The following is a 12995-nucleotide window of genomic DNA, read 5'->3' as shown; positions in this document are numbered from 1 at the left end:
GTCAGAGTAAAGGTGTAAACAGCTTTGTGTTGCGTCCCATCCCCGTGGCACGGTGGACTAACTCAAGGGATATCGCTCCAAAGTTCGAAGGCTCTATCCCCGCTTGCAACTATCAACAAAGTAGGTAAAAATGTGGGCCTCCCGAGTGGTGCAGTGGTCTAAGGCTCTGCATTGCAGTTGCTAGCTGTGCCGCTAGAGATCCTGGTTCGAGTCCAGGCTCTGTTGCAGCTGTCTGCAACCGGGAGACCCATGGGGCGGTGCAGAGTTGTCCGGGTTAGGGGAGGGTTTGGCTGGCAGGGATGTCATTGTGCTCTAGTGACTCGTGTGGTGTGGTGTGGTGGGCACATGCACGCTGACATGGTCACCAGGTGTACAGGGTGTCCTCTGACACATTGGTGTGTCTTGCTTCTGGGTTAAGTGGGCAGTGTGACTTGGTTGGGTTGTGTTTCAGAGGACGCATGGCTCTAGGCCTTTGCCTCTCCTGAGTCTGTACTGGAGTTGCAGCGATGAGATGACTGTAAAGTTCAATTAGATACCACTAACTTGGGGAGAAAAAGGGGTAAAATAAAAAAAAGTAGGTTCAAACTATGTTTGCAAATAATTGCCATATGTTTTTCTACATGGATTGTTGTACAACTAACTTCCTTAACAGTAAGATAACACTAACACATGAAAGAAACATAGAATGTCATCACAACTGGACAGATTTTGTGTTTTGGGAACTTATCTCTTGTAATGTTCCCACAACCTAATGAAATATTCTGGGGTCCTTTAAAGAACTCAGAATGGCTGTTCTGTCAACGTTCGTACAACATCAATGGAGTGTGTTCTTCACCCTGATGGAAACATTATCTGAATGTCAGCACAACTGGACAGTTGTAGTGTTTTGGGAACATATTTTGGGAACTCCACAATGTTCCCACAACCTAAAGAAATGTCTAGGAACTTTTAAAGAACATCAAAAAAATGTGTTCTGGGAACATTCTTGTAACATCAAGTGAATGTTTTTGCCCCCTTAAAGAAACATTATGTAATCATCTGCACAACTGGACTGTTTTTGTGTTTTGTTCACATATTTTTTGTGATGTCCCCACAATGTTCCCACCAGACTGTTCCCACAACCTATTGAAACATTCTGGGAAACTTTAAAGAACAGGCTAAATGTGATCTGGGAACATTCTTGCAACATCAGGCAAATGTTTAATACAAACATTCAATAATCATCAGCACGACTGGACAGTTTTTGTGTTATGAGAACATTTTTCGCAACCTAACAAATGTTCTTGGAACTTTCTGGGAACAGAACCAACTTTGGTTTGCTGGGTTGTCATATTCTGACATGCTTTATCTCGCTCTCCCACCCTGATAAGTGTTAGCATGTCTGCCTAGCTTTCAGAATCACAACTATCACAGCTCAAGTTATTAGGTTAAGTGTATGTTTTATATGTAAAGACCTGCACAGATATTGTAAATTTAGGTAACACTTTACATTCAACCCTTACATTAGTGTGTCCTTATTACTGGGTAATTATTACTCTGAATACAGTGCAACAAGCTCTTTAAGTATTATTGCACTGTACTTACAGCAGTGTAAAGTAAGTACTAGTTTAAAAGCAGTAAATGTCTAGTGTCATTATGTGAGTGGTTCAGTGTCATTATGTGAGCCAAAAAGATAATCAAGGACCTCAGCCACTCAAGCCCCGGCCTGTTCACCCTGCTACCATCCAAAAGGCGAGGTCAGTACGGGTGCATCAAAGCTGGGACCGAGAGACTGAAAACCAGCTTCTATCTCAAGGCCATCAGGCTGTTAAATAGTTACCACTAGCTGGCTTCCGCCCAGTACCCTGTCCTGAACTTTAGTCGCTGTCACTAGCCGTTTGCAACCCGGTTACTCAACCCTGTACATTAGAGGCTGCTGCCTATGTACATAAACATCTAACACTGGTCACTTTAATAAAGGAACGCTGGTCACTTTAATAATGTTTACATAATGTTTTACTCACTTCATATGTATATACTGCATTCTAGTCGAGGCCATCCTATTTAACTATTGCTGTACATATACTATTCTGTCCTACATATTCTACAGATATACTATATTTTCTATCCACATACTGTCCATAATGTCCAGACATCCCATCATATATATATATATATATATATATATATATATATATATATATATATATATATATATATATATACTCCGGACCTCGAGATTGCTCGTCCTAATTTTTCTATATTTCTTAATTCCATTCATTTACTTTTTTAGATTTGTGTCTAATTGTTGTGTATTGTTAGATACTACTGCACTGTTGGAGCTAGGAACACAAGCATTTCACTACACACGCATTAACATCTGCTAAATATGTGTACACGACTAATACAATTTGATTTGATTGGATTTATTTGGTGAATACAGGGCTGGTTGTTTGAGGCGGAGTGAGAATGTTGTAGAGGAGTTTTAGCATGACATCACCCCAGGGTGCTGACTGAAACATACTGTAGCAACAGGGTCTAACCTAAAAATATCCTTATCTTCACTGACACACAGTCACTCATGCACCCATGCATGAATGTCCTTTGTGTTCGCAGTGGCCATGGCTTACTAAACCTGTATATGTGTCTGTATTTGTGTCTGTATTGAGGATCACATTGTTGAAAGATGCATGTGTCAGAAAGTTTAGTTTATTGTTTGAAAAATGATGTTTGAAACAGAGTGAACCTAAACAGCGTGAACCTAAACAGTGTGAACCTAAACAGTGTGAACCTAAACAGCGTGAACCTAAACAGAGTGAACCTAAATAGTGTGAACCTAAATAGTGTGAACCTAAACAGCGTGAACCTAAACAGAGTGAACCTAAACAGCGTGAACCTAAACAGCGTGAACCTAAACAGTGTGAACCTAAACAGCGTGAACCTAAACAGTGTGAACCTAAACAGCGTGAACCTAAACAGAGTGAACCTAAATAGTGTGAACCTAAACAGAGTGAACCTAAATAGTGTGAACCTAAACAGCGTGAAATTGTGAAATGCTTCTCAATAGGAACATAATCCCAGCATGAATGTGCTTGGAGTAAAAGTGTTCATGTTTGCTTCACAAATCACAACTCTCCCTGCAGGAGATAGTAATGACAGTAGACACTGCCTCCCTATGGCCAAAGATGCACACTACAAATGAGACAACAACATACATAAGCGTATGATCACCAGTGAATTATGTTCAAAACAAATAAGTAACCATAAAAGCTAGATATCAAGTCATCGTTATAATGTATAAGAATTCATCTTACAATTCCCAAATCTCTCTCTCCTTCCCCTTTTACCCTCTCTTCCCCTTCTTTCTACCTAACACCAGATCTCTCTTTCTCCCACTCTCTATCCTCTCTCTACCTCCTCCCCCCATCTGTCCTCCTTCCTCAGCCTCCTCTCCACCAATCTCCTCATGACCACAGCTGTCAGCACGCTACAGAACACCAGGACAGGAAATGACACTGCTGCCACCAGTAGGCGGCACTCCCCGTACTCCCTCGTCAGGGACGCCCGCCGGGACAGGAAGTCCTCAAACACAGCTTCCTGTTGGGTCAGCGTGCAGAGGGAGAGGAGGAAGTGGAAGAGCTGGTGCCCATGGCCGATGATGTCACAGTGCCCAGGAAAGAAACGCTCAGGCATGGGACAGCAGAAGAAGAACGCTGCCAGGAGGAACAGCAACATCTGTGTGTGACATCAGAGTGTCAGACTGTGCAGAAACCTCTCCCCAACCTCAATCTTTTCAATCTCTTTCTCCCTCATTCCCCCTCTCTCTCCCTCTCGCTCACCTGTATTGTGTGTAGGGTCATAGCAGGGTCGTCTCCCCAGGTCCTGCTGAACAGTCTTTGTGCCACAAGACTGCTGTCTAGCAGGTACGCCAGACCGGTTGGCACGACCTGGCACAGCTTACGATGGAGTGGGTACGGGTGGCGGTAACTGAGTTTGGCAAAGCAGCAGCAGGCACAGGACAACCAAGCCAGGAGAGCTGCTGCAGGGAGGAACACCTAACAGAGGAGAGGTTTGTTCGTAACTTTGTTCCTTTGTCCACTCATTTATTCACTCATTCACTCCCTCATTCACTCATTCCCCACCTCTCCTACTCGACTGCGTCTCCATGCGGGATCAGAGCTGTAGAAGTATAGAGCCAGGGCACAGCCATACTGGTACACAGCCACTCCCACATAGTCCAGGAAGAACAGGGCATAGTGGGCCAGCTCGGAGTGGGACTGGAGCAGGTGGGCTGTAGCGCTGCAGCACAAGTAGGCCAGAAGAGACAGGACGTAGTAGACCAGCGGTAGACAGGCCAGGTCCAGATAAAGACCCAGCCCGTCTGGTCCATTCAGGGTCAGGCCCACGAGACCCTTAGGAAGGGTGATGAGGTTTAAATACAAGGTTTAAATCTGCAGTAATTGTGTGGCATTATTTTGGACACAAATACGCACATACAAATGCATACATAAAAAATGCATCTAAATCTAACCCTAACACACACTGAATTACACAAAAAGTATTGAAGTACCCCTCCACACATCAAAGCAAACACAGAGAACCTCAGCGCAACGCAGACTCCGGCCAGCAAGTGGCTCCACACGTTGATTGTCTCATTGTGTATCTGGAAGAGGCTGAGGAAGTAGAAGCTCCAGGAATGGCCCACGGGCCGGTAGCCAGACAGGATGTACGGCTCACGGAAGAGAAGGGGGACCTCAGTGTCTCTGACGGTGTGAGGGAGTAAAGACAGAGAGGAGAGGAAGGAGGAGAGGGAACTCATGGGTTTTAGGGGGAGGGAGACAGATATACTGGGCATGGTGGGATTGGGGGCAGAGGGAATGAGGGGTTAAGGAGAATGGGGCACCTGTGAGGAGGTTTGAGGTGAGGTGAGGTCTGTCTGTAGAGGAAAGGACAGCAGGTCGGTAACTGTGTTGTCATACTGAGTTTGGTAGAAGTTGTTGAGGTGCGTGCTTTGCCCAAAAAATTGGTAACACAGTAAGAGGTGTACATGATTTGTACATTTACAGACAGAACTGTCATTGGACAAACATGTTACTAGACTTCTCATGCCTCTGGTGTATCCTCTGCCATATAATGCTCCTCTTTCAAATTAACATCAACATCAACACGCTGCTGACTAATCTGGTTACATATGCTCACAGTGACCATCATAAAGACAAACCAGGAACTCAACCTTGTGCATAACAGTTAGCAAAATCCATACTTTTAGATGTCTACTATAAACTAAACCAGAAAGCCCTGATGAAACACGTTAAAATTGGATGTAGGAGAAACAAACCCTAATAAAACAGAACTTTGAATGCCCCCTTTTAACACATATATAACAAGTATAGGCTGCTATTCCACAGAGGTGAGAGAAGGAAAAAGGAACTAACCTGAAACTCTCCCTTTCTGGAATCTCCCACCTCTGACTACTGACTGCAACTTTATGTGTATCAACATTTCACTCCCACCGATCCCAGACATCATTCCCTCATTACACGGATCTATTTTGCTTGGCCATCTCTCTCTCTCTCTCTCTCACACACACACATGCACACATACACTCACACACTCACACACACACACACACACACACACACACACACACACACACACACACACACACACACACACACACACACACACTCACACACACACACACACACACACACACACACACACACACACACACACACAAGGGTAACAGACGGTATGTTCTACCTCATAGCTCTTAGTCAGCTTAATAAAACAATGAGTCTCCTTTTCTTAATGAATGTAAGAATTTGTTTCCAATTCTGCTTATTTTCCTCCCAAACACAAACTGCAGACCACGAGGATAATCAGCCATGAGACATTCTTTAAATTGTAGTGAGATTTCCCTAGTAACTTCTACTGCGGATTTTTCAATTCTGATGAATGGACTGGACATTCTATTCTACTTCAAAAAATAATATATTTCAAAAAGTCTAAGACAGTTGGGTTTTAAAAATGTTTTTATTGCTCAAATAGAACATATGTCAACGGGGATCTTTTTCTTGAATTCTACTCAACTATTCACAGTCAATTCTTCTGGCTTAGTTGGATTAACAAATGTTGGACCTCCCTAGTTGCTTTAAATTAAAATACATTACTTTTTCATTGAATTAAATTAATAACCAAACAAAGTAAGGCCATAGATGTAGTGTACTGCAGGCTACATCAAGAGGTCCTTGCCCAGGCACAGGTGCACCCCACGGCCACAGACAGGAAAGAGGCGCTGTAGCACTTCCTGGTGGCTGAAGTGTAGAGTACCACGACCTGCTGGTAGATAGGTACAGAGTTCTGCTCGAACTGGCTGCTGTTGGTGGGGTAGACACAGTACATAGAGCTGCACTCGGCCTCCCACATGGTCTGAGGAAGACGGTTCTCCACTGTAGTGGTTCTAGAGATTAAACAGAGAGAGAAGAAAATAAATCAACAACAAATATTTAAACATACTAATTACTGTTTGAAGGGATAGTTTTCACAGGCTTTACATAGAGCTTGTATTAAGATTGTAAGACAGTTACATAACTCAGATCGAGGTAAAAAAAAATTGAAAATGATTTCTTTAGGTACAGTATCAAATACTTTAGTGTGTGTGTTATTGTAAATTTGTGGCAGGTAGCCTAGCGGTTACGAGCATTGGTCCAGTAACTGAAAAGTTGCTGGTTCAAATCCCTGAGCCGACTAGGTGAAAAATCTACCAATGTGTCCTTGAGCAAGGCACTTAACCCTAATTGCTCCTGTAAGTCACTCTGGATAAGAGTGTCTGCTATATTATGTAAATGTACTCACTTCCAGGTCCAGGGTGACAGAGAGCGTGTGTGAATGTTCCCATTTCCCTCTGATTCCTCTGTGGGAACCTTGTAGTAGTCTGAAGGTATGATCAGTGTTTCGTTACACCTCTCCTTTGTCCCCTTCTTTCCTTTTGCCATGGTCAGGCCCAGCAGCATAGACACACAGCACACAACCTGAGGATAGGAAGAGATGGAAATACAAGTAAATATATTACAAGTTATCTAACAAATGAATAGTGCTAAAACGTAAGCACAAACAGGCTAAACAAAAACCATTGGACAGAAACGGTTCTATTTTTTTTATTTAGATCAATTAAATGAACCAAATTGTCCAAATCGGATGTGACTATACTAATGAATACATTTGAGATGATGCAGCCAAAGAGCTTTTCATTTATGAGATAAATTAATTAGTACATCACAAGTACATGGCAAAAAAAGTATGGCAAATAAGTATATGTATGGTCCTCCTGATTAGGCAGCTAGTAGCCTAGTGGTTAAGAGTGTTGGGCCAATAACCGAAAGGTTGCAATTTTGAATCCTTGAGCCGAGTAGGTGAAACATCTTTGGATATGCCTTTGAATTAACCTTAATTTCTCTCGATAAGAGTTTCTGTTACACGTAATCAATTGTTACATCCAAATTTCAGTATAACAAAAAAACATTAGTAGTAGCTTTATCACTCGCTGACTGTTATACTCACCAGGTACTTCGACACGTTGCTTTTGAGCTCCATCTCTGATCTCTGTCTGTCTATCCGTCACGTCTTTATGTCGAACTTCTGCCTCCGGGTGTGAAGTATTTATCTGAATGCCTTGAGTGGAAAATCTGCACGTAATATGGAAAACGGATAAAAATTTGATAATATCTCTGACCTGACCTGTTTGTAGACCTATTGAAACAAAGGGGGATTCTGCAGATCTGAAATAGTTGGCCTTATCACTAAATCTACTTCCAGGCGCCTTCGGTGTCAAAACACCCCGCAAAAAGGTGTAAAAGTTCACCCAAATTACAAAATTAGATATTGGTTTCCTTACGCTGTAAGCAGTCAATGGACAGGGTATGACAGCAATTCATACTTTGGTTTGGTTTCCCTGCACTATTTCCATATGGTAATTTTTTTGCATTTGTGGCACAAATCCCATTCGAGACCTAGTACAAATATCAGCATTAGTCACTAATACAGTTGAAGTCGGAAGTTTACATACACTTAGGTTGGAGTCATTAAAACTCGTTTTTCAACCACTCCACAAATGTATTGTTAACAAACTATAGTTTTGGCAAGTCGGTTAGGACATCTACTTTGTGCATGACACAAGTCATTTTTCCAACAATTGTTTACAGACAGATTATTTCACTTATAATCACTATCACAATTCCAGTGGGTCAGAAGTTCACATACACTAAGTTAACTGTGCATTTCAACAGTTTGGAAAATTCCAGAAAATGATGTCATGGCTTTAGAAGCTTCTGATAGGCTAATTTGACATAATTTGAGTCAATTGGAGGTGTACCTGTGGATGTATTTCAAGGCCTACCTTCAAACTCAGTGCCTCTTTGCTTGACATTATGGGAAAATCAAAAGAAATCAATATAAAAAATTGGAGACCTCCACAAGTCTGGTTCATCCTTGGGAGCAATTTCCAAATGCCTGAAGGTACCACGTTCATCTGTACAAACAATAGTACGCAAGTATAAACACCATAGGACCACGCAGCCATCATACCGCTCAGGAAGGAGATGCGTTCTGTCTCCTAGAGATGAATGTACTTTGGTGCGAAAAGTGCAATTAATCCCAGATCAACAGCAAAGGACCTTGTGAAGATGCTGGAGGAAACAGGTACAAAAGTATCTATATCCACAGTAAAAAATAGTCCTATAATTGACATAACCTGAAAGGCTGCTCAACAAGGAAGAAGCCACTGCTCCAAAACCGCCATAAAAAAGCCAGACTACGGTTTGTAACTGCACATGGGGACAAAGATCGTACTTTTTGGAGAAATGTCCTGTGGTCTGATGAAACAAAAATAGAAGTGTTTGGCCATAATGACCATCCTTATGTTTGGAGGAAAAAGGGGGAGGCTTGCAAGACGAAGAACACCATCCCAACCGTGAAGCACTAGGGTGGCAGCATCATGTTGTGGGGGTACTTTGCTGCAGGAGGGACTGGTGCACTTCACAAAATAGATGGCATAATCAGGAAGGAAAATTATGTTGATATATTGAAGCAACATCTCAAGACATCAGTCAGGAAATTAAAGCTTGGTCGCAAATGGGTCTTCCAAATGGACAATGACCCCAAGCATACTTCCAAAATTGTGGCAAAATGGCTCAAGGACAACAAAGTTGAGTGGCCATCACAAAGCCCTGACCTCAATCCTATAGAAAGTTTGTGGGCAGAACTGAAAAAGTGTGTGTGCGAGCAAGGAGGCCTTTCAAACCTGACTGAATTACTCAAGCTCTGTCAGGAGGAATGAGCCAAAATTCACCCAACCTATTGTGGGAAGCTTGTGGAAGGCTACCCGAAATGTTTGACACAAGATAAACAATTTAAAGGCAATGCTACCAAATACTCATTGAGTGTATGTAAACTTCTGACCCACTGGGAATATGATGAAAGAAACAAAAGCTGAAATAAATCATTCTCTCTACTATTAATCTGACATTTCACATTCTAAAATAAAGTGGTGATCCGAACTGACCTAAAACAGGGAATTTAATTGGATAAAATGTCAGGAATTATGGAAAACTGAGTTTAAATGTATTTTGCTAAGGTGTATGTAAACTTCCGACTTCAACTGTTGATGATTTGAACAAGATGTGGGATAAATGCTAATATCGGTACCAGGACGTGAATAGGATTTGTGCCACAAATGCTAAAATGTTAGCATATGGAAACAGTGCCAGGGGGAAAAAAACAAAGCATGCATTGCTGTCATACACACTACCCTCTGTAGTGCCTTGCAGTCGGAGGCCAAGCAGATGCCATACCAGGCGGTGATACAATCAGTCAGGATGCTCTCGATGGTGCAGCTGTAGAACTTTTTGAGGATCTGAGGACCCATGCCAAATCTTTTTGTCTCCTGAGGGGGAATAGGTGTTGTCATGCCCTCTTCACGGCGGTCTTGGCCTGATTGGACCATGATAGTTTGTTGGTGATGTGGACACCAACAAACTTGAAGCTCTCAACCTGCTCCACTACAGCCCCGTCGATGAGAATGGGATCGTGCTCGGTCCTCCTTTTCCTGTAGTCCACAATCATCTCCTTTGTCTTGATCACATTGAGGGAGAGGTTGTTATCCTGGCACCACACTGCCAGGTCTCTGACTTCCTCCCTAAAGTCTCATTGTTGTCGAGGATCAGGCATACCACTGTTGTGTTGTCGGCAAACTTAATGATGGTGTTAGAGTTGTGCTTGGCCATGCAGTCATGGGTGAACAGGGAGTACAGGAGGGGACTGAGCACTCACCCCTGAGGGGCCCCCGTGTTGAGGATCAGCGTGGCAGATGCGTACCACCTGGGGGCAGCCCGTCAGGAAGTCCAGGATCCAGTTGCAGAGGGAGGTGTTTAGTCCCAGGGTCCTTAGCTTCTTGATGAGCTTTGAGGGCACTATGGTATTAATCACTGAGCTGTAGTCAATTAATAGCATTCTCACATAAGTGTTCCTTTTGTCCATATGGGAAAGGGCAGTGTGGAGTGCAATAGAGATTGCATCATCTGTGGATCTGTTGGGGCGGTATGCAAATTGGATTGGGTCTAGGGTTTCTGGGATAATGGTGTTGATGTGAGCCATGACCAGCCTTTCAAAGCACTTCATGGCTACAGACGTGAGTGCTATGGGTCTGTAGTCATTTAGGCAGGTTACCTTGGTGTTCTTGGGCACAGGGACTATGGTGGTCTGCTAGAAACATGTTGGTATTACAGGCTCGGTCAGGGAGAGGTTGAAAATGTCAGTGAAGACACTTGCCAGTTGTTCAGCGCATGCTCGAAGAACACATCCTGGTAATCCGAATGTTGAATGTTGACCTGCTTAAAGATCTTACCCACATTGGCCGCGGAGAGCGTGATCACACAGTTGTCCGGAAACAGCTGATGTTCTCACGCATGCTTCAGTGTTGCTTGCCTCGAAGCGAGCAGGGAAGTTATTTAGCTCATCTGGTAGGCTCGTGTCACTGGGAAGCTCACAGCTGTGCTTCCCTTTGTAGTCCGTAATAGTTTGCAAGCCCTGCCACATCCGACGAGCGCTGGAGCCGGTGAAGTACGATTCAATCTTAGTCCTGTATTGACACTTTTCCTGTCTGATGTTTCACGAGGGCATAGAGGATCCTTGAGCTCAGTGCGGATGTTGCCTGTAACCCATGGCTTCTGGTTGGGGTATGTATGTACGGTCACTGTGGGGACAACGTCATCGATGCACTTATTGATGAAACCAGTGACTGATGTGATGTACTCCTCAATGCCATCGGAAGAATTCCGGAACATATTCCTGTTTGTGCTATCAGTCCTGTAGCTTAGCATATTGCGTCATCTGACCACGTTATTGAGCGAGTCACTGGTACTTCCTGCTTTAGTTTTTGCTTGTAAGCAGGAATCAGGAGGATAGAGTTATGGTCAGATTAGCCAAATGGATGGCGAGGGAGAGCTTTGTACGTGTCTCTGTGTGTGGAGTAAAGGTGGTCTAGAGTTGTTTTTCCTCTGGTTGCACATGTAAAATACTGGTAGAAATTAGGTAAAACGGATTTAAGTTTCCCTGCATTAAAGTCCCCAGCCACTAGGAGTGCCACTTCTGGAAGAGCATTTTCTTGTTTGCTTATGGCCGTATACAGCTCGTTGAGTGCCGTCTTAGTGCCAGCATCAGTTTGTGGTGATAAATAGGCAGCTATGAAAAATATAGATAAACTGTTTTAGTAAATAGTGTGGTCTACAGCTTATCATGAGATACTCTACCTCAGGTGAGCAAAATCTCGAGTCTTCCTTAATATTAGATTTCGTGCACCAGCTGTAACTTACAAATAGACACATACAGCCACCCAATGTTTTACCGGAGGCATTTGTTCTATCTTGCCGATGCACGGAAAACCCATCCAGCTGTATGTTATCCATGTCGTCGTTCAGCCACGACTCGGTGAAACATAAGATATTACAGTTTTTAATGTCCCATTGGTAGGATAGTCTTGATCGGAGCTCATCCATTTTATTATCCAATGATTGCACGTTGGCTAATAGGACTGATGGTAAAGGCAGATTACTCACTCGCCGTCGGATCCTTACAAGGCACCCCGACCTACGTCCCCGATATCTCTGTCTGTTCTTCATGCAAATGAAGGGATTTGGGCCTTGTCGGTTATCTGAAGTAAATACTTTGCATCCTACTCATTGAAGAAAAAATATTTGCCCAGTACGAGGTGAGTAATTGCTGACCTGATATCCAGAGGCTCTTTTCGGTCATAAGAGATGGTGGCAGAAACATTATGTACAAAATAAATTATTGGTTAGTAGCCCGTAAAACGGCAGCCATCACCTCCGCCGCCATATCAGAATTTAGCCAGGACACCGGGGTTAACACCCCTACTCTTACAATAAGTGCGATGGGATCTTTAGTGACCACAGAGAGTCAGAACACCCGTTTAACATCCCATCCAAAAGACGGCACCCTACACAGGGCAATGTCCCCAATCACTTCCCTGGGGCATTGGGATATTTTTTTAGACCAGAGAAAAGAGTGCCTCCTACTGGCGCTCCAGCACCATTTTATAGACCATATACTACTTACAGGGTAACAAAAACAATGCCTAATTTTGTAATTTTGGTGAACTGTCCCTTTAAGACTGGTTTACTGACATTGTGCATTCTCAACAAAAGTGAAGTCTAGATTGTATAATTTCTTGATTATAAGAGCATATCATTTTGTTTATGTGTGGCTCTGTATGTTCTTCATTGCTGGTCCCGGGGACCTACATGGTGTACATTATTGTGTTCCAGCTCAGCTCAGCACAAACACACCTGATTCAACTAGTGAACTCATAATCAATGTCTTACTTAGGTGAATTACATACATGTATTCGTACTGGGCTGGAACATAGGCCTTCACACAAAGCAGCTAGAATGCCCTACCAAGCAAAAAGGCAGTAGCTGCTATTTGGTCGAAAATTAGTT

General features: G+C 43.2%; 2 protein-coding genes across 2 annotated transcripts; both read right to left on the bottom strand.

Moving 5' to 3' along the window:
- Window positions 1-3368: 3368 nt before the first annotated feature.
- LOC115172422 (membrane progestin receptor beta-like) lies at window positions 3369-4868 on the bottom strand. The gene is made up of 4 exons (XM_029729850.1): window positions 4558-4868; window positions 4122-4360; window positions 3819-4034; window positions 3369-3714 (listed from the first exon to the last, which is right to left on the bottom strand). The coding sequence occupies exons 1-4, from the start codon at window positions 4832-4834 to the stop codon at window positions 3379-3381; spliced, it is 1068 nt and encodes a 355-aa protein (XP_029585710.1). The 5' UTR covers window positions 4835-4868; the 3' UTR covers window positions 3369-3378.
- A 1128-nt stretch (window positions 4869-5996) lies between these two features.
- On the bottom strand, window positions 5997-7691 carry LOC115172421 (interleukin-17A). The gene is made up of 3 exons (XM_029729849.1): window positions 7543-7691; window positions 6838-7013; window positions 5997-6442 (listed from the first exon to the last, which is right to left on the bottom strand). Exons 1-3 carry the CDS (start codon window positions 7573-7575, stop codon window positions 6220-6222), a joined length of 432 nt encoding a protein of 143 aa, XP_029585709.1. The 5' UTR covers window positions 7576-7691; the 3' UTR covers window positions 5997-6219.
- Window positions 7692-12995: the final 5304 nt, after the last annotated feature.

Source organism: Salmo trutta, chromosome 33 (genome assembly GCF_901001165.1).
Source record: "Salmo trutta chromosome 33, fSalTru1.1, whole genome shotgun sequence".
NCBI classification, from domain to species: Eukaryota; Metazoa; Chordata; class Actinopteri; order Salmoniformes; family Salmonidae; genus Salmo; species Salmo trutta.
Note: the sequence above shows the minus strand (reverse complement) of the source record. Positions and strands in the feature narration are given on the sequence as shown.

Excerpts from the sequence above, each read along its gene's own strand:
- LOC115172422 (XM_029729850.1), bottom strand. The coding sequence starts at position 4,834 with ATGCCCAGTATATCTGTCTCCCTCCCCCTAAAACCCATGAGTTCCCTC. Across the intron at positions 4,361-4,557 it reads CTCTGTGTTTGCTTTGATGT|ACGGGCTGGGTCTTTATCTG; the intron begins GTGGAGGGGTAC and ends TGAATGGACCAG. Across the intron at positions 4,035-4,121 it reads GACGCAGTCGAGTAGGAGAG|GTGTTCCTCCCTGCAGCAGC; the intron begins GTGGGGAATGAG and ends CTCCTCTGTTAG.
- LOC115172421 (XM_029729849.1), bottom strand. The coding sequence starts at position 7,575 with ATGGAGCTCAAAAGCAACGTGTCGAAGTACCTG. Across the intron at positions 7,014-7,542 it reads GCAACGTGTCGAAGTACCTG|GTTGTGTGCTGTGTGTCTAT; the intron begins GTGAGTATAACA and ends TCCTATCCTCAG. Across the intron at positions 6,443-6,837 it reads CTGTCACCCTGGACCTGGAA|AACCACTACAGTGGAGAACC; the intron begins GTGAGTACATTT and ends TTTAATCTCTAG.